Below are 21,247 nucleotides of genomic sequence, written 5' to 3' on the forward strand. Positions count from 1 at the left end.
TTCTCACCAACACGCAAGTGTTTGACGTTTATTTTAACACATGTTCAGGGTTGCAGTAGCTGTTTTGGAGCTTGTGGACACATAGGAAGTTTTCTTTATTTTGGACCTAGATTAAAATGTATCAAGACAAGTTATTGCTGTTCGAATATTATGATTTATAATATATTGATTTATGATGATTTATGTTATCTTACTTTTACTTTGCGCGTGCGCGAATGAATGTATTTATTAAATATTGACACCCAATAGTGTCACGAGTAATGAAACAATATGTGGCGCCCCGATGTATAATCCGCCTTTGGTCGGGGTGTTACAGTTTGGGCTAAGGGTTTTGCTTCTATCCACTTGGTGAAGTAGTCGATGGCTACCACTAGGAACTGAACATTTCCTGCTGCTGTAGGAAATGGGCCTGTCACATCGATGGCCCACTTCTGAAATGGCCATGAAGAGGTGACTGGAACAAGTTCATTCTTCGGGCGGTGCGTGTTGGGTGCGTAGAGCTGGCAAGACCTACATTTTCTGATGTATGCCAGCGCATCCGTATGCATCCCCGGCCAAAAGTATCCCGCGTTGTTTAGCTTAGCTACAACAGCGCGGGGACCTGCGTGTATTCCACAGATGCCTTCGTGTACTTCCCTTAGGAGGTAGTCAGCATCTTGGTTGTCCACGCATCTCAAGAGTGGGCCAAGAAAGTTACGTCTGTAAAGGATGTCATCGATGAGTTGATAATTCAGTGCTTTACAGCGTAGTTTTCTTGCCTGTGCTTTTGACTCTGGTAGTGTACCTGCCTCAAGGTATTTTATTATTGGTGTCATCCACGTTTCCGTGCCGGTTTGGATGACACAAATTTCCTTGTGCGGGACCGAAGGTGTCTCGAGGAGTTCAATGCGGATATCCTTTCCTAAGTGGGTGAAGGCTAATGATGCAAGCTTGCTTAACGCATCCGCAGATTTGTTTTCACTTCGCTTGACGTGTATGACTTTGCAGTAGTTGAAATCGGGCATAAGGGATTTTGCTTGTGCGAGGTACAGGGCCATTGTGTCGTTCACGGCCGTGTACGTCCCGTTGATTTGATTGGCTACTAACATGGAATCCACGTGGGCTTCCAAGTTTTTCACTCCCATCTTACGCGCAATTCTCAGCCCAGCCAAGAATGCCTCATACTCGGCTTCGTTATTCGTACTTGGAAAGTCCAGTCGAATAGCGTAAGTGTATTCTTGGCCTGCTGGGTTGGTTAGTTTCAGCCCTGCGCCTGAACCCTCGTTACTGGCTGCTCCATCAGTGTAGAGTCGCCAGACATCATTGATGTCTTGTGCTGGAGAGGGTTGAGCCTCTTCCTGGCACTCTTTTTCCCGCGATGCAGGCACTTTTGCAATAAAGTCGGCCAAAGCCTGGCCTTTTATGGCTGGTCTTGGCTTATACTTTATCGCGTACTCCCCCAACTCAATTGCCCATTTGGCTAGGCGTCCCGATAACTCGGGTTTTCCTAGAACGTTTGCAAGTTTGAAGTTGGAGAGAATGGTGATTGGGTGACCCTGGAAATATCGTCTTAACCTGCGTGAAGCGTGTATAAGTGCTAAGACTAATTTTTCGAGGGTAGAGTACCGGGTTTCTACGTCTGTTAGGATACGACTGACATAGTAGATTGGCATCTGGATGCCTTTTCGCTCTACTAGCAGGACTGCCCCGGTTGCTCTATCTGTTGCGGAAAGGTATAGGATTAACTCCTCTCCCGCTTTTGGTGCTGTGAGCGTTGGGAGTTCGATCAAGCGTGACCGAATCTCCTGAAAAGCTGCTTCCGCTTCTGGTGTGGACTCTCGTCCTATTTTGTATCTTACAAGAATAAAAGATGTTAAATTTAGTGTATTTCAATTTCATGTAATGAAGTGATGTATGAATAACGTGTATCATTGTGGATGTTTGAAGTTCTAATGTATTTAAAAAGAATATTGATAGAACTACTGCAAAATAAAAGTTATTTAATTACCGACAGACATATATCTCACCAACTTGTCGATAATTGGTAATCCATTAACATTTACTAACGGTACATCTTACTGAGTGAACACAATATTTACTGTGTGTTCTCGAGTTTCATTTAAAGGAGAAAATGGAAGGAAAATGAGGAATGAAAAAATATGTTGTGTTCCCGAGTTTTATTTAAGAAAGGAAAGTTAGATGTTCCCGAGTTTCATTAAAAGAAAGAAAAGGATGGGAGAGAAGAAAAAATAATGAGTAAAATAAAAGAATTTGTATCCTTCCAAATTGAAAAGATTTGGAAAGAAAATAAGTTGAAGAAAAAGAGAATATACCAAAGGAAAAAATAAGAAAAAAAAAATTATTTTCCTTGCCTTTCTCTTCATAAATGAACTCAGGAACACATAAGAGATCACACATATACGGACATATATCTTAATATTTTACCGAGCGATCACCAACACCAATAGATGAGGTTGTTATCGATTATGTGGAAATTAAGAACAAAAATGATTCACAATCGAAAGAGCTACTCACATGAATAATTGAATGAGAAATGAAAACGGAATTACAACTGAACGAAATGAATTGAAATCATTAAGTAGCTAGTATTAAACCCCAAATGGATCCTAATTTAAATTTGCTGTTAACAGCTATTAACAACCCACTTTCAAGAATGAAACAAATAGTCCCTAAACTTTCTTGCCATGCCCTCCAAAGTTTAGTAACTTGTCATTAGTCATTCAAACGATTACAAACTTGTAACAACTAACTGTAACGTTGACTTTCACTTTGACTTAAACAACTTTTGACTTCCGTTTATGTTGACAAGCACAATTTTATCACCGGCCATATCGAACAATCTTTACCTTTGTGATAGAAAATTTTAAATACTAAGGAGATATTTTGGTTTTATTAATCACAACTATTATCTTTTGATTGTTGATGGTCCTAACTAATCAATTGTCTGCTAACGGTCCCATCTTTTAACGTATTTGTTTTTAACGGTCTGTGACTAAGTATATCCTAACACCGTTAGTTGCAGATCGATGGAAAAACTTTTTGGCCGGAAAACTCACATTTCTTCCCCAAAAAACTCAACATTTTCGTCACAAGCATCTTTGTAACCTTCGATCGAACCTTTTGGAATATTTTTCTAGTAAAAGCCCCAATTATTGAGGTTATCGGAACCTTAGAACTATCACCGGAATCGGTTGGTGGTGCTCAAGTGGTGGTGGTTGGTTGGTGTTGATTCAGTTGGTGGTGGCGGCGGTGTTCATGTTGAGTTTTTTTTTGGCAAAAAGTATGATTTTTTCGGCAAAAAACGTTTTTCCGACGACTTACAAGTAACGACGTTAGGATTCTGTAATCATCATATTGATCAACATTTTTACCCCAATAAACATTTTTAAGGAATGTTTTTAGGTGTTTGTCCATATCACACGTTTTTATATATTGTGTGAGAAGTTTTTACCACACATTTTTCAAAGAAGTTTTTATACAAGCACTTCTAGAGACATTACTTTTTGCATGTGGTGGGCCAAGTTGGGGTGTGTGTGCGCGTGGTGGTGGTGTGTGTGTGTGGAGGGGGGGGGGGGGGGTCATGAATACTAATAAAAAAGTTGTTAAATTTGTTTTTGGGTGATGATGTGACAATGTTTTGAAATTTTTTTAGGATTTTTTATTGGGTGAACTTTGATTATTTTTAAAGAATGATGTTTTTATGATTTGTTAGCTTACTATAATGTTTTTGGTGTTTTTAAAAGTCCTTATTATGAATGCTCTTGATGGTCTAGTGATATGGTTTTCGTCATGTCACACCCCGACCAAAGGCGGCGGAACATGCCGGGGAGCAACGATTGCTTATAAGCGCATGACACTATTTAAAGCGACAATATTTAACAAACTCGTTTCATTTCACAACATCGAAAATGTCACATAACCAAATATTCATAACTCAAATAAAACAAAATATAGCAAATCAAATATTGTTCATTTTTGCTATCCTAACGGTATTTGTGACGTTTTCTTCAACGAACTCCATAATCAACCTAGATGCAAACCTGTAACATTTCATAAAATAAAGTTTATCAACACAAAGGTTGGTGAGCAATTCATAATTTTGAACAATAGATATATAGTATGAAAACCCACAAAACTAGTATACAAAACCATAAATAATAGCTATAAACTTGGATAAATAGTTATCGCTAACAAGTTAGCGACACCCAACTATAAGGGGTTGCCAAATAGTTTAAGATTTTATAGTTATCGTTAATTGTATTACGTTAACGACACCTTGCCATGAGGGGTTGCCAAATGGTCTAGGATTTATAGTTCCACCATCCAAAAGCGATAAACACATAGTCAAATAAGCATAGAACACCAAATCGAGCAATTATTCAAGTAAGGTATACAACAACGTTTGTGGTTTAAAACCCAAGTATAAAACATTTAGTTTAGATAAGTTGAAATGTCACTCCCAAAATAAAAGATAGAAAACGGGGTATGAAGTTACTCACGTTCAAGTAATAAACTTGAAATATTGATTATTTGGAGATTTGCCGGAACAACGAGTTTAACGTATGAAGCCTAAATAAAAGAAAGTCTTGGATTTAGAAAGGTTGTCTTGAAGATCTTTAAATAAAATAATTGTTGCAAAAACTAATCAATTAAAGTTCAAGGTTTAAAATGTAACTATTTAAGAATTTATAATAATAACCCTTTTAAAAAATGTAAGTTTGCTCAAAACCGGGTTAAAGTATCTAACCTTAATATTTACTTAACCAATGTTAAGTAATAAGGTGGGAAAAATGCTAAAATGCAAGTTCCATTAGGCTAAAGATACTAAAACGGGTTTTTAACGAGTGTTCGGGTTGTCGGTTCGGGTCTTGACAAATGGTCGAACCCAAAGTCAACTTTCCAAAATATTAATTGTTATGAGATAACTCATTAAAACATACTAACACTTAACCAAGTACGTAGATCTATTGTTTAGAACTAACAACGCACGTTAAGCAAGTGTTCGGTTTTGTCGGTCCAAACTATGTTATGAGATCAAGTTGGATCCAACTATTCCAAGTACTTAAGAAAATAATTAAAATCAGTTTGTAAACTATTTTTTTAAAGAAATATACAAGTCTTGATAGCTAAAAACACACTTGTGTGTCTTAAGCGAGTAAAAGTCGGTATAGTTCGGTTTGGTTCTGTCTCCATTTCACAAATAGTTAATAGATGGTTTCTACATGCCCAAATATCATAGAACTTGTATATTGGTTTATAAATGAAGAAAACTTAAATTTTACAACAAAAAAAGTTAACTACAAGTCTTTTAAGCAAAAGTTTCGGTTTAGTTCGGTTTCCATCTCCCAACGAGTTCATAGATGGATTCCATATGCTTAATATCAAAGAACTTGTAAAAATGATTTTTGAAACTCAAATCTAGCAACAAACATGTTTAAACAACTATTTTAACAAAACTAGTAAACAAAAGTTCGGTTTCCGGTTTGGACTAGTTTCGGTTAAACCGAGGTTAGTCTTATACAAACCCACACCATGGAACTTGTAAATAAGATGAACAAACTAAAGGGTTAGAAGTTAGTCATAAGTGATATGTATAATAAGTTATGTGTGTGAATATATATCAAGAACACGAAGTCCTCCATGAAGCCTTGACTTATGACATTCGAAACTTAACCAACCAGAGTCGGTGAAGTAACAAATAAAGGAAACAAGGGGTGTGTATTATATATATGTTGTACCACCATATTCAAGAGTTAGTAATGTTAGATGAACAAGTTAGAATGAAAGACTATAGTTAGTTTGACTTGAGAAGTCAAAACTTCAAGAATACATATGAAATAACAACCTTGAATCTATGGAGTTTTGAGAGAGTTTTTAGAGATGTAGCAAGAGTAAAATGAAGAAGATGGGTGTGTATATATAGGGAAGGAGTGAAGGGTTGGGTATAAAGATTCTTTTATGGTTTGCATAAAAATGGGTATGTTTAAATGGTCAAACTCAATGCATAATATAAAAAAAACCAATATTTTATATAATTTAAATGACAAGATCCAATATTTTATATATTTGAAATGTTCGGGTTACAAACGGGTCGGGTTTACATAACAAAAGTGACCCGAAATTGACGAATGTCACACGTCACTCCAAAGTCCAAATATGAGATAGTGGGTTCATATTTGTTAGGTTAACAAGAATTTAGATGGAAAAATTTAAAAAAACCTCTGTCCTCTGATTCTTAATCGCTAAAGGAAACCATTAATACAAGATACCGTTTGGAGCTTAAGCTCATCCCTTCTAACTACTTGGAGCTCTAATCTTGCTTTAAGAGACTAAAGCAAATGGGGAATTTAGAGAATGGGAGAGAATATTTGATAGAAAAGAAAGAAAATTTGATAGAAATGATCAAATATTTGAAAGATGAGGATACTATTATTGATTTGAGTTATTATCAAATGATCAAATAATCAATAAATTTTAATATTTTAATATTTATTTAATATTCTGATCAATACATCCTCTGTTTCTATATATTTGAGTCGTGTGTGATTAAAATCTTAACCGAGGATATTTAAAAGGGACAATTATGCATATGAGATTGCATGCAGATGTTGTCAACGAATGTAGTGACAAGTGTTGCTACATTTTGATGACTTTTATTAAATATAATTAACTTTTTGTATTAATTATATCGTAAATTCATAAAGCAAAATTGATTGTAGTTGTTTATACATTAATATATTTAAATGTTCTAATAACAAAATTGATTGTAGTTATTTTATATATTAATAAATTTAAATATTGATGTAACGAAACTGTTTAATCATGCAACCACTGCATGCATGTTTTGATTAATAATAACACAAACGGCACACAAACTAACTTTAATTCGAAAAGAATGTTTTACCAATAAACAAATATACCTTAATTACAAACCTTAAGATCGTTTTAAATTATGAAAATGATTAATGTTGCAAATGTGGCAGTTCAACAAACACCTTATCCACTCAATTTTTCATAAGTCTTGTAACGTTCAAAAGTGATTCATTTTTCATAAGTTTTTTAGAAAAAAGTTCCATTCTTATGAATATTTAACAACTTTTTAATAGTTTTAAACAATCTTGACTTTTTCTTTAATTGCATATTAATTGTTTTATCAAATTATCACGAGATTGGAAATGAAGTGCAAACCGTACACTTTTTATAAACTTCAATTATAGAACTTTAATTCATGGGCTAAATATTCGAAGCTTAGATTGCTTGTCTGTGTTTAAATGCTAAGGTTTGCACGTTGGCTGGTCCCGAACTTCATCAGGCACACCTTAGTAGGATAATGTATTTAAGCCAAGGTGTGTTTTGACATCCGACACAACATTTGCGAGTGGTAGCCAGTCAACTAATGAGTCCAATACAGGACGAAACCAATGAACCCTAATAATCATAACATGACTAATTGGCTGGTTTTCATGCTTCACACAGATAATAACTCCACTGACAATATGCTCATTGCACTTTCAACAAAAATGGCAAGTTGCTCGGTTTGTTTCAAGAGCTGATTTAGATTATTCATGTAAATTTTAAAATTTTAAACTGAAAGTTAAAATCTAGCATACCTAAAAGGCTAAAAGATTAAAAGTTTTAAACTATAATCTACTTTTTTTTATTTTAAACCCAAAATGACGTCAATTTATGTTTTTCTTAATGGCGAACACACACACACACCCTTAATCATCAACAGTGCCGGCTCTTGGGTTGGGCAACCTGGGCGACCGGCCGAGGCACTAATTTTTTGAGGGCACAAAATTTTTATTATATATACATATATTTTTATATAATTTAATTTTTTTTATATAAAATAGATACAAATCTTAATCATTTATTAGATATTAGGCCCAATCTTTTTATACCCATAACCCATTTGAGATAATGGGCATGCGGGTTATTTTATTTCATTACTCGTTAGAGCCGACGGGCCTTTTCGTTTCAGCTCGGCCGAGGCATTTAAATTCTCGAAGACGGCCCTGATCATCAAACATGTAAAATCCACTTGTAATATCCACAACTAACGTCCACATAGCTAGTACTCACTTTTTAGACTCGAACTCACACCAATTTCATTGTAATAATTAAACGCGTGATACCACTAAACCAAAATATAAAAAGAAATTATAACCTATAATCTCAATTTTGAACAAAGAAAGAGTTGTTTTGCACATTATTTCGTAAAAAGTGTAAGATCTAATAAATTTATAAAAACACAAAATACAAAAGTTTATTATATTATTAAATAAATGAAAAACCTAATAAAGAAAATAAAAGTATGATAAACAAAAAGGTGGACACAATATGTTGTTTGTCTAAAGAAATAAAAGTTTTTATTAGCAATGAAGTAGACATCTCGAAGCATTGATCGTGTAACAGTGAATATTTTGTCCGTTAACAGCAGAGAGGTACCCCCACTCTCTACCTGTCAAAATTCCATTCTCTCTTAAAACGCCATCACTTCAACTTCAACTTCACACACACTCTCCATATTATTATTATTATTATTATTATTATTATTTCCATTCACCGGAGAATATGGTAATACATGGGTAAGACAACCAGGTGGATCCGTTCACTCTTCCGGCCCAAAAAGAACCCGTCATCTTCATTCGGGTCGGGTTCTGTACGCCAACATAAGCCTCATGAATCATCAACTGAAACTGTTTCGTATCCGGAAGTACCATTAGATGCTAGCAAGCATGCAATAGCAGTGGCGGCTGCTACGGCTGCGGTGGCCGAGGCGGCACTTGCGGCAGCACATGCGGCGGCGGAGGTGGTCAGGTTGACTACCGGCGGTGGTAGAGTTTATAATGACGTGGATAGGCGGAGAGGATTGGCCGCGGTGAAGATACAGTCCGGTTTCCGGGCGTACCTGGTACGTGTTTTTTTTAACGGCAAACTACACCACTTTTAAAGGCAAGGGATCCTCCCACATCACCTTGAATCCTCATACATCAATTTTTGTCCTATACGGCTTGTATAGGGCTATACGATCGTATATGACCTGAATTGTGTCAGTTTGTGTCTGAGGTTGTCGGCCATAGTTTATAGTGCCTCATATAGGCCTATACGGTTCGTATAGGCTTGTACGGCCGTATAGACACTTTTTTTTTTAAAAAAAATGATGACCGTATATACAATATATGTGATTTATACGGTCATATTTGGCTCGTTTATCTTAACGGGCTTAAATGTTGAGCTCAGGCTTAGCTCGTCAAAAGCTCATATTCTAAGCATACTTTTTGCTTACATATAATAAAAATTTGAGGTTTTTTTAACATTTAGTTCACATACATTAAAATAAAAGTGCACCCCAAAATACATCATGTTCCAAACACATGGTCCACATACATAAAAATAAACTAGTTCACCCAAAATACATCTAGTTTTAAACGTGATTCACATACATAAAGTTCATAATAGTGCACATCAACACATAATGAAAATAAAATAAGAACTACTGTGGCGGTGTCCCATGTGCCTGTGGCTCCGATGTCGGTGGTGAACCAGGTATATCCGGCTCGTATAGCACTATACGGCTCGTATAGGCCCGTAGAGTCGTTTCCGGCAACGATTAAGCAAATGTTTTTTATACGACCGTATAGCCCTATACGACAGTATAGCTTTTATAGTTTTGTCAGACGGCAATACGAGCCATTTAATGCCTATACGACTCGTATAGGCCTATACGGTTGTATAGGCTGCAACAACTGTTTTTTTCCCTTGTCAGGCATGCGTACCCTATACGGCCGTATAGGCCTATACGAGCCGTATAGGCATGTGGGGATGGATGAGGATCACATCCCCTCTTAAATTAACAGTATTGAATTATTGATTGACTTCTATATAACACATGTAATACACAGGTGGTTAAGAAAATATAAATAAAAAAGTTAAATTTAATAATATACGTAATAATATGCTTTATGAAATCATAAGATATAAATAATGATAAATAATTCAGTTGTAACTTACTAACTTTATTAATAATTCTATAAAATGACATAGTGAAAATTTGGTGTGCTTATTATGGATGTTTGAATTTACTTATATACCCTTGTATGGTGGTGGGAATTACGTCGGTCTTGGGATTGATTACATTTAATGGAGCGGTCGGGTGATGGGATGAATGACTGAATGTGATGTCAATTTTGTTTCGACCACAAATGTTTTTATATTTCGTTTTCTAACAAAGTTTGCACATGGCTCCTGGTTGTTGACATCCATTGACCATTTTGTGTTTTCTTTCTTCTCATTGGACCATGTAAGCCAATGTAATTAGTTTGTGTGATTCTAAGTTTAAAAAGTTGTCTCATCCTCACTTTAATGAGGTCGTAAGTTAGGGTGTAGAATAATAGATCGAGAGTTTAATTCATGTATATTGTAACATTTAATCGTTTGAAAAGTTGTAGCTTGAAAGCATGTTGGCTCTTGTGATGATAAAGGTGGACGAGGTGTTCTACTTGCCACCCTTACGAGTTCCCAAAGTAACCTAGCGCATAGAATTTTTTTTCCAAAATAGGAAGAAAAGTGAGAGAATGGTTTATAGAAGAGAACAAAATTTCTTTTATGTTTTCAGGTGATCCGCTATTTGAAATGACAGATCTTAAAAGTTACATATGTGTTGTCACCTCTTGTATGATGATATGAAAGGTGAAGAAATCCAGCTTTTATTTTCACATGCTCACCCAAAGTATTACTACTCATTGAAGTGACTTCACTGATTCACACCACTCGTGCCTATGGAGTTCCTGACTTAAATAAGTAGGGGTGAGTATATGGAAATAAAGGTTGGGTTTCTTCACCGTTTCTAAGGGCAAGAGGGGTGGTCACTCTAGGTACCCCGATACCAATCAATCCCATAGTGCCATGTCATTAACATTGTCTACTACCCTAAAACACTTAAACGTACAATAGGCAATACTGATCTCAACCACCGCAACTCTCTCTCTCTTTCTCTTCTCCGCATGCACACACACACACATGCTATCACTCTCATCGGGTAGTTGTCTGCTGATTTTGGTACCCGAAAGCAAGTTTAAGGTGACACGACGATGTTTCAAAATCTGGTATGGTAGCTGATTCTCTTTTGCCAAAGGTGCCCCTCTTTCCGTAATTAATTTTAAGATATATATGGCACCTTGTTTGTTTTTTTAACGACAACACCTTCTTTGCTAATTCATTTGTTCACCCCACTCATATTTATTCATTTATTTTAGTCATTTAAGATCTGGTTCCTTCTTTGTCAGAATTCAGAAAAAGTATATTAACATACAATTATTCATTAAAAGTAAATATATTATTTTATTTTCAAAATTGTATATTTGGTTTTTTGTTCCAACTTTATTTAACTTTTTATTTAAATCATTTTAACTATTTTTATTTGGGATATTGGTTTTTAATACTCATAACTTTTCCTCATTGGTAGATAGCACTCCCAACTTTCAATTTGTCACCCACCACTACCAACTTTCACCCTATTTTCCTGTACCACTCCCCGTCTAAATGAACACTAATCTCGTTAATGTTTTGGACAAAAAATGTCATTCAAATTAGTTGAGGGGGTAAAACAGAAATTTTATTTTTAACACACAACCTCCATTTCCGATGACCTCGTTTTTCCGGCGACCTCTTTTTTCCGACGAATATGAGTTTTCCGACTATCTCGTCTTTCAGAAAATGGAGATGGTTCAGAGGTGTAAAAAGGTGATGGAGATCATGAAGATTGTGCACCGATGGAGATATGATGAAGATGGTGCTCGCCGGAAACCTGCAACTCGATTTTCCGGCATGCAGGCGATCCCGGAAGGTGGCTGGGCGAGACACTGGTGGTGGCGGGGGTTGCAGTTTTGGGGCGGTGAGCGGTGAAATGATGGATATGGTGTTTGCTGGAAACCTGTAACTCACCGGAAAACTCAAATTCATATGTGAAGCTCATTGAAATGATGGATATGGTGTTCTGAAAGACGAGATAGCCGGAAAACTCAAATTCTCCAGAAAAAATGAGGTCGCCAGAAAAACGAGGTCACCGGAAATGGAGGTTGTGTGTTAAAAATAAAATTTCTGTTTTACCCCCTCAACTAATTTGAATGACATTTTTAGTCCAAAACATTAACGAGGTTAGTGTTCATTTAGACGAGGAGTGGTACAGGAAAATAAGGTGAAAGTTGGTAGTGGTGGATGACAAATCAAAAGTTGAGAGTGTTATCTAACAATGAGAGAAAGTTGGGAGTATTAAAAACCAATATCCATTTTTATTTTGATTAATGAAAATATGTTCTATTCATTTGATTTGTTGATTTAATTTTAATTAATTAAGATATTTGGGAGCTAGAACAAAAGGTGTAAAATATTCTATTCATATGTACAATGAAAAGAGTCGGCTACTCTATAATTTATTATACTATTTTATATGTTATATAACATAACATATTCATATGTTTGGCTTCATGGCTAAACAAGTATGATCGAGAATGGTTTCATGTCATATTTAATATCATACTCGTCTCAAACGTTCGAATCTTTTTTCTAATTAATCTAATAATATATGATCCTATACCATTTATCTATCTGTCACAATTACCCATCCCAAATATCTCGAATTTCCTAGTCACGTGTAAGTTGTTCTACTCTAGTTGGTCCATGTTTTGTTACGTTTTGAGTATAGTATTTAATATTTTCAGTATCAAAACTTTGTCTCCCCTGAAACAAAGCGAAAACATTACTAATTTCGTCTAATCCGCGTTAACTTCTTGATTCTTCAATGGAATTTGATGGCATATGTAGGCTAGGAGAGCACTAAGGGCACTTAAAGGATTGGTAAAGCTACAGGCACTCGTGAGAGGTCGCATTGTGAGAAAACAAAGTGCGGACATGCTTAGGCGTATGCAGGCCTTGGCTCGTGTCCAGGCCCGAGTCTGTGCTACAAGAGCTTCTGTTTCCGCCTCACCAAGTTCAAGCACCAGGTCCTCAAACTCACACACTAAATTACCTGTAAGTTTCCATCATTCAGTTTTATTTTAACCTGCCACATGTACTCTTTTTTATTAAAATTTGGCATTCTTTTTCTTGTGAATTTAGAAATCTAAAGGTCCGAAAGGCGCTTTGATAGACGAACGGTTCAAAGGGCTTAATTGGTTAGAAAACTGGATGGAGGATACATCTTGGAGTAGTAAGCAATGTCGACCCCACGATGAAAGAAGTGACAAAATTCTTGAAGTTGATGCATGGAAGCCTCGTGTTAGCCCGAGCCCAAGTAACAAGTCGACCCACGGCTCACATTCCACATCAATAAAACCATGGAACCCGACCTCAAGGCACGTGGCCCGCGAAGTGTTGCCAATGGGTTCAATGATCCTTCGGGAAATGGAAAACACAGGATCAACGACTGATAACACCCCTCGGGTTCCTTCCCCTGCTTCTAGGCCTGGAAGTAGCCATAAAAGAAGTCCTTTTACTGAATATTCACGAAGCGTGTTTGGTGACTACCTGAGTTATCCAAACTACATGGCTAACACGGAATCATCACGAGCTAAACTGCGGTCACACAGCGCTCCAAGACAAAGGATTCGGTATGAAAAGTCGGGTTCTACTAGACTGCCTTGGGATTATTCTGATACGGTATCCGAGAGCGGGTTTCAAAGCTAGATCGGATCAGAGTTGGACTCTAAAACTAGTTATTGGATTGCATAAATGACGTTTGTTCAGTTGATTGGGTTGTTAATTTGACTATTTTATGTATTTATTCTACTTATAAGTGTTATAACCATAACCCATAAGTTATAAGTTATAAGGAGCTAAAATAAGAATCCCAAACACCCAGTAAATTCAAAGAATTAGTTTGGACAATTAAAAATACTTAAATTCGGATATAAGGAATGACCGAAATCGAATGAGGATAATGAACTGATTATTTGATGCTATCCCTATCGCCTTGGTGCATTCAAATTTAATTTAGATGTCAGTATCCCAGTTTCCGCCTTATTGTTCGACAATTTAGCCATGGCCTTCATTACTTCATCCAATCGTCCTTCGACTTTGGCAATTCGTGAATCTTGAATATATTATGTTCTATGGTCTATTCAAGCATCCCAATCGAATTGCCGCTAATTAGTAAATATTAATCAGGTTTTAGTTGTAAAAGAGTGATTGAGTTATGATGTATATATGTTGGTGTATACTTTTTAAGATATATTTTTACACAAATGCTTATTTTAAGTTCGTAAATAACATGATTATTACATCAACCGAACAAAACACGATATGCAAGTATATAATATCGATAAGAATCCAGTATCAATCTATAGACATGGTGGCTCTCATTACTTACCTTTCTTGATCATTTAGTCAACCAAAAGTTGAAAGGTTTTAGAAGTAAAATAACAAAACATAAAATAAACATAAAGGGTGAGAGGTAATCAGTCCATTACGAATATCACTTTAGTCTCGAATGTCCTTGATGTATTTAACGAAATGATTAAAGAAGTAGATGGTGTGATTACAAACTTGCTTGCAACAATTATGTTTTTGTAAAATGGAGATACTCCTTGTTACATATAGTGAGATCCCACAACTAGCTTGTCGTGAGACTGAATGGCATGCAAGCACACCCAATGTCCTTCAAGTTGGAGTTAAAGCATCTTAAAACACAATTAAACATCAAGTGTAGGCTTCAACCAAGGCTATCATCAAGCATACTTCAAATCATGAGAGATATGAAGTACAATATTCCTTGACTCGAGGTTTACCAAGCTAAAAACAATAGAAATGACATTTAATAGTTGAACTTTTTTTAAATAGTGTTAATTCAAATAACATAACATTTTAGACTCTATCCGACATTTCTATAAAGACGCATGGATTTGTATAAAGATTGTCGAAATTATGTGTTTTGCCTAGTTAACCAGACTAAATAGTTTGAAACTTTAGTTAACAAGACTTAATCACTCACATTCATAAATAATAATAATAACTAGGTAGCAAACCCGTCACGTTGCGGGCGGCGGAACACAAATCTGGTTGGTATCGGTCAAGTTCGTTACGTCATCAACACTAAATCAAAAACAATAACTTTGTAAACACCCAAAACATGATCGACACACATACAACTTAAAATCCAAGTGACATGAATGTGGTCGCTATCGATCAGTTTCATACCGATATATGTATTAAACCTAAAAAATAAATTAGTAAACACGGAAACATCCATAATAGTAGTGCCACTCGTATAGTCAATTATAAAAAATATTAACATGTTTAAAACAAAAAAAAAGTTCCGACTACGTTTATTATGGTACCAGAACTACGCAAACAAAAATTATGTCAAGTTAACATGTTAAAAACACAGGCGCCACAACGGCGAATTAACGTGAATTCGATCGGTATCAATTAGGTTCATTACGGGTACGGAAACTAAACCTAAACAATAATTTCGTTAAATTATCGTATTTAAAAGAGATAAAACATGCTTTAAAACTTGAAAGAAAAAAAACTAATAAAACAATAAAAAAATACATAAATATAGAAACATTGAAGAATAAGCAAAAAAAAAAAATGAAAAGGAAAAAGAGAACTAATAAAACAGTAAAAAAATACATACATATAGAAACATCAATAAGCAAAAAAATACACTTCCTGCTAGAGTGAATCGAACTTACATGGATGGAATACATTAGAGTCCATAAAGGAAACTAAAAAACTTGAAAGAAAAAAAAAACTAATAAAACAATAAAAAAATACATAAATATAGAAACATTGAAGAATAAGCAAAAGAAAAAGAACTAATAAAGCAATAAAAAAATAAATATATATAGAAACATTAATAAGCAAAAAAATACACATTCTGCTGGAGTGAATCGAACTTGCATGGATGGAATACATCAGAGGCCATAAAGGAAACCTTCAGCCACTATACTAAATTAACAAATTAACAAACTGTCAAAATCCTAAAGTTTATTGCATTAAAGGTGAAACATAATATCCTACAAAAATATGTGTGGCATCGACATTCATATTTTTATCTATATAGATAATAATAATGAAAATTGGTTTCAAATACTACCAACTATGCCATATTGGTTGATAACATACTCAACTTTACACTTGGCTGGTGGGGTCCCAACTAAAGGTGTATTTGTTTTTTATGTGTAGGTCCCGTGACCAGATCAAACAACAAACAAACTAACTACTAGTTGTCTTGGATCAACCTCTCAACTAGTTGGCGGAAACAACTAGCTAGGATCGAGATCTCGGATCTTGTGGTGTGTTTATTTTCGGCCGAAGGTTAGAAGGAGGGAGAAAGAGAGAGAGGGTTTGAAGGTTTGTAACAATATTATGACAAAAGGGTTGCATTGTGTATGTGATACACACACTTTATATAGTGTGTGCATTCTCATACACTCTTTCATTATAATTGGCCCAGTGGGCTCCAAGTACATAAGACCTCGGGCCCAAACATACATAAGTAAACAAACTAACAACATAAACGAAACTTAATACAAATACGAAAGACTAATACAGGAAATGGGCCTTACATTATGGTCCGCAATTAACGGATGACTAACTCCGTTAGTCTATGTTGAGTTGGCCATCCTAGCTGTTAAAAACTATCTTACGTGGCGGTGGACTCTTTATAAACATTAGGTGGCATAGTTTTTCTTTTTTTTTATTATCTTTTTAAATAAGTATAATACCTACAACACATTGAACTCCAATCGTTCATCAATTCAGATGAAGAACAAGCCCTAACTTCAACCGATCTCTGTGTGTGTGTGTGTGTCTCTCTCTCTCTCTGCTCGAATGGGAGATGTTATCAACATCAACTTCTGGACTGATGGGAAATTTGAAGTTATATGTTAATTATCCTCTTGATCAACCTTCAGTCAAAGCTATTCCTGGAAAGTATTGGCCATATGTTGATTATCAAAAGTATTGGGAAGTATTATCAAAAGTACTGGGAAATATTATCAAGCGTATGGAAGATATTATCAACATCAATTTCAAAGTATTGGTCATCTGTTGATTATCCTTTTGACCCACCTCCAGTCAAAGTTATTCCTGGAAGACCAAAGAAAAACAGAAAGAAAGACCCACATGAAGATCCCAAAAGGACAGGAAAGTTGACAAAGCATGGAGGTCAGATGAGTTGTAGTTATTGTAAATCAACACTACACAGCATAAGAAGGTGCCCTGAAAAGGGTACGAGTAAAGCTATTGCTATAGATGGTGGTGCTAAAAGGTTAATGGAAAGGCCAAAGGGGAGGTCAACCAAAGCTTCTGAAATAGTCAACACAAGCTTGTGAAAAGTCAACATAAGGAACACCACAATTGTTAGGTTCTAAGAGGCCAAGGGTATTACCAAATGGTAGGTTCTATCAAGCAAAGAATAAGTCAAACCAAACTTCCCAAATGTCAACACAACCAGCCCATTCAAGTCACCCACAACAGTCAACTCAACCAACACAGTCAAGTCAATCATAACAATCAACTCCATCTGAAAGGACAAGAGGAAGCACAAAGGGGAATGTCAAAGGGAAGGCTGCTTAATGTAAAGAAGATATGATGTTTTCTTTTGGACTATTAGATGAATGAATGTTATACTTTTCAATCTTAGCTTTTTGAACAAGTATGCATTTTGTTAAACTTATCTCTTAAACAAGTATGTATGATGGTAAACTCAGCATGTGATCAAGTATGCATTATTATGTTTGAATTAGTCATGGTTAGGATCAAAATGGTGATTTATGCAAAAGGGTAAAATGGCCATATTTTTTGCAAATTTGTTTGGAGTCTAAATTAATCAATGTAGTCCAATTGGTCAATGCAGTCTACTTGCGCAAACTTTGTGATCAAGTATGTATTATTATGTTTGAATCAGTCATGGTTAGGGTCAAAATTGTGTTTGTTTATTTGTTTGAAAGAATCTGTTGATACGGTTGGTAGATGGTGTTTGTTTATTTGTTAACATTGTTCACTGGTCAAAATGGTAATTTATGTAGCATGTGTGTTGACTGTGTTTGGTCAAAAAGTATGTTAATCCACTCTTTTGTTGGTAAAAATGTATGTATGCAGAAGTTGTAGCAGTTATGCATGCATGTCAGCAGTCAATGTGTTGGTGTAGTAGTCATTTATGATCATAACGGTGATTTATGCAGAAGGGTAATAGAAAAGTGCATGGCATGTTGAGATGAGTTTTTTAAAAGGTTAAGTGTGTGCATGGACATACCTCCACTATAAAATATAGTGGAGGTATGTCCATGCACACACTTAACCTTTTAAAAAACTCATATTAACAACTCCCACTTTTGTAAGGCCCCGTTACCGGTAACCCTACTTTCGTGTTGGATTTACTCATGAACACAGTTCTAAATATCAGAGTTAATTAAAAACTTTACGCGGAATATAAAACTTTCATAAAACATTACATATCAATTCATAATCATGTCTTTAAACATTCCTCTTGTCTTTCAAAATCAAAACGTAACTTATAAAACATATCGGATCTTCAGATGCCAGGCTTAGGTCTTCTGCCATGTGTCCTCCACTCAAGCCAGCTGTCTCATCCTACTCACCTGCGTGCATACTAAAAGTCAGCTACGCTGAGTGAGTTCTAGTTAATCATACACTACCATACAATACCTTGTTACATACATACGTACTTAACCTCATAACTTTCTTTCATACACACATAAGTACTCATACCTTCATTCTTACTTACATACTTTCTTTCTTACTTACATACTTCCTTTCTTACTTACATACTTTCTTTACATTCATAATCATACGTTTTAAAGAGCCTTTCGCCCTATAACCTCACAGATATTATAAGGGTCTGGTCCCTAACATCACAGATATTATAAGGGTCTGGTCCCTAACATCACAGATATTATAAGGGTCTGGTCCCTATCATCACAGATAATATGAGGTCTGGTCCCTAACATCACAGATATTATTAGGGTCTGGTCCCTAACATCACAGATATTATTAGGGTCTGGTCCCATGTTTTCGAATATTAGTAGGGTTCGATTCCCTCTTCGTTACCATACAACCATACATCATACCTCGAGTATTATTAGGGCTCGGTACCCCTTTCGTAACCATACAACCATACAACCGTCATTTCCTTCTTTTATTAACTTTCTTACGTTCATACACATAAACATACATATCATACTTGCCGTATTTATAACGTTACAACCTGACAGTACGTGCAATATCCGAAGATCGTTCACGAACCATCAAGCAATCATTCATACATATCACATATATCACCTATGGCATACACTTATCACTTTGGATAAATGTATTAACAACACATCAAGTATGCACACAGCCCGAAAACATAACAAGGAATGGGGCTAGAAACTCACCTGGATCCTGTTACGCTCGCCGTTGATTGTAATTCCTTTCTTTAACTGGGCTCGGCTAACTGTATAATATTTACACATATCAATTACTGCTACTACTATTACTACTACTCATTTTCGATAACCGCCTTAACACATTTTCCATTAGGTTTTTAATTTATTTCATAAACGAACTTCACTTCAGGCGAATCTTGGAAACAACTTGGTTCTGGCTTGATTCGATCGAATAGGAACACGTTCGATCGAATACAACACGTTCGATCGAATAGGAACATGTTCGATCAAACAGGAACACGTTCGATCGAATACAACACTCATTCGATCGAATACAAAACTCATTCGATCGAATGAGTTGGAGACCATTCGGTTGCTTCCCTATTCGGTCGACTGGACTTGTTCGATCTACGCATTCGATCGAATGGACTGATTCGATCGACTGGTTCGATCGAATGAGTCTGATTCGACTCCTTCAAGCTGGGCGACGGAGAAACCCACGGGTTTTCCAGATTTTCCAGATTTTTGACCCAAAATCGAAGTTTTTGACATGGAAATGCTCGGGATTGAAAGGGCTATCGATTCCTAGTACTTTTAAACACAAAAGCTTGCATTTTGACACCAAAACAAGGCGGTTTTTGACCCGAAAACTCAAGTTACGTTTTTGCTCGATTTGAGGCCGAAATGGTTATGAAAACGGATGATTTTCGAGAGGGACTTACCAAAAACGATTAGGAACAAGATTGTGGACTCGGATTTGTGATTTGAGAACTTTCTCTCTCTAGCTTCTCTCTCTAGAAATGAGAGTGTTTGGGTGGTGTAAGTGAAGGAAGATGGTGAAAATGGTGGAAGTGTCAAGAACTTTCGTTTATATACTACGGGTTTGGTTAGGCTCGGGTTGGCTTCCTAACGGGTCGAGACAGGCCGAGTTCATAAAATAACTAAGCCCAAGACCCGTTCCTTACTCGACATTAAATAACTAAAACGTGAATTTACTAAACATAACTTTCTTTTATTTATCAATATAAAAATTTTAGGATGTTACAAGTCTTCCTCCCTTAAAGAGGTTTCGTCCCCGAAACCTAACTATTACATAAACAAACTAGGGTAAAACTTGCGCATCTCATCCTCGACTTCCCAAGTAGCATCAGATCCCTTGCGGTGTTTCCATATCACTTTGACCAAGGGTATAATCTTGTGACGAAGCTGCTTCTCCTTGCGATCAACGATCTTTATCGGTTGCTCGATGTAGTTCAATTGTTCATCAACCTCAATGTCCATTAATGGCACGTGAGACGTGTCATCAGCTAGACACTTCCTCAGATGAGAAACATGGAAGGTTGAATGAATTCCTTCTAACTCATCGGGTAAATCCAGTTTGTAAGCTACTTCACCCACACGTTTTACAATCTTGAACGGTCCAATGTACCTCGGACTCAACTTTCCTCTTTTCCTAAAACGGATAATCCCCTTCCAAGGCGAGACCTTAAGCATCACATAGTCGCCAACGTTAAACTCAATTGGTCGTCGCCGCTTATCCGCATAAGACTTTTGTCTGTCTTGAGCGGCTTTCATTCTTGCTTTGATCTGATCGAACTTTGAAGACGTTTCTTGAACCACTTCTATACTTCCCATTTCCTTCTGACCAATCTCACCCCAACACACCGGGGTTCTACATCGTCTACCGTACAGCATCTCAAACGGTGGCATACCAATACTCGAATGGTAACTGTTGTTATAGGAGAACTCTGCCAGATGCAGATGATCATCCCAACTTCCACCAAAATCTAAAACGCAAGCACGTAGCATATCCTCAAGGGTTTGGATCGTCCTTTCAGACTGTCCAT

General features: G+C 36.1%; 1 protein-coding gene across 1 annotated transcript; it reads left to right on the plus strand.

The window, feature by feature from the left end:
• Positions 1 to 8,362: 8,362 nt before the first annotated feature.
• Positions 8,363 to 13,784, plus strand: LOC143583739 (protein IQ-DOMAIN 24-like). Its single transcript, XM_077065971.1, has 3 exons — positions 8,363 to 8,917; positions 12,829 to 13,035; positions 13,123 to 13,784. Exons 1-3 carry the CDS (start codon positions 8,588 to 8,590, stop codon positions 13,687 to 13,689), a joined length of 1,104 nt encoding a protein of 367 aa, XP_076922086.1. The 5' UTR covers positions 8,363 to 8,587; the 3' UTR covers positions 13,690 to 13,784.
• The last annotated feature ends 7,463 nt before the right edge of the window (positions 13,785 to 21,247 follow it).

This window comes from Bidens hawaiensis, unplaced genomic scaffold, assembly GCF_021521415.1.
Source record: "Bidens hawaiensis isolate Kalapana, Puna unplaced genomic scaffold, B.hawaiensis_p1.1 tig00001519_1, whole genome shotgun sequence".
NCBI classification, from domain to species: Eukaryota; Viridiplantae; Streptophyta; class Magnoliopsida; order Asterales; family Asteraceae; genus Bidens; species Bidens hawaiensis.